At 52.4% G+C, this 1153-nt stretch overlaps 1 protein-coding gene across 1 annotated transcript in view; it reads right to left on the minus strand.

Moving 5' to 3' along the window:
• The window catches only part of ABCC3 (ATP binding cassette subfamily C member 3), a 49737-nt gene extending 48590 nt beyond the window's left edge, over positions 1 to 1147 (minus strand). The window contains 1 exon segment of the mRNA XM_018572719.1: positions 936 to 1147. Coding sequence (XP_018428221.1) covers positions 936 to 983 — 48 coding nt within the window. The 5' untranslated portion in view covers positions 984 to 1147.
• Between the last annotated feature and the right edge of the window lie 6 nt (positions 1148 to 1153).

The raw sequence follows: 1153 nt of genomic DNA on the forward strand, positions 1-1153 counted from the left end.
GGATCGGGATCCATGTCATCCAAAAGCAACTTTACTGGAGAGACAAGTTACTCCGAGAAACCAAATACAATGTTACATCACGGAGGATTGTGTACAGAGATGAAAACATTACACAACATACAACACACAACATGCAACGCGGACACAACACGCAACGCGGACACAACACGCAACGCGGACACAACACGCAACGCGGACACAACACGCAACCCGGACACAACATGCAACACAGACACAACATGCAACACAACATACAACACAGACACAACATGGACCGACAGATACATATATATCCACACATATAGATACACACACACACATGCACATATGTATTCACATGACACACAGACAGGTATATACCCACGGACAGATACACGTACACACATGGACACGCACACGGGACATTCATTAGCATGTAACTCTGGAAGAAGTAAGGAGATTTGGGATGACATTGTCGCCTCTTATTCACAACGACCGTTATTTTCGGCGTGACGCGTGACTCGCTCTCCGCGCCGGAATGAAGGTCCCGCCAGTAAACGTCACTCGCCGCGGCTCAGCGCTCGCCGAGCACCTCAGACGCTCCGACACTTGTTCCCGGCAGACACCGCACGGCGATTCTGCGTCTCCGGAGAGGACAAAACTTTCCGAGGGTTTCCGATTGGACGGCCACACGACCGGTTCTCTTTCCCGTCAAGTCACCGGAATGAATGAACGCGCGTCCCTCAGACAATCACAGAACTCGCCGAGGTGTCGGATCTCCTGGCGGAGGAAGCGACAACGCAAACTGGAAACAAAAGAACATTCACAGGAACGTTCGCGCGGCGACGCCAACGGGGGGGAAACAACGACGCGCGTTCTGACGCAAAACAATATTTTTCACACAAAAAAAGTTTCCTTCAAATATAAAAATGAACCTGAAAACGGAACTTTCTTACCCAGAATTTGGAGCCCAGGCTCCCGCCGCTTCCACAAAACGCGTCCATGTCGCGGTCACTTCGAGGGTTCGGTGCGGTGACAGAGAGTCCCTTCTACAAACATGGAGGCGGCTCCACTCCTAACCGACTAGAGAGACGCGTCCACCATCAGCCTCCCTGCGCAGGATGGAGCGCACAGTCAACGCGCGGCGCTCAGCGAGCGGTGATGCCTCAGAGTG

Source organism: Nanorana parkeri, unplaced genomic scaffold (assembly GCF_000935625.1).
Source record: "Nanorana parkeri isolate BGI_ZX_2015 unplaced genomic scaffold, ASM93562v1 scaffold2113, whole genome shotgun sequence".
Taxonomy (NCBI): Eukaryota; Metazoa; Chordata; class Amphibia; order Anura; family Dicroglossidae; genus Nanorana; species Nanorana parkeri.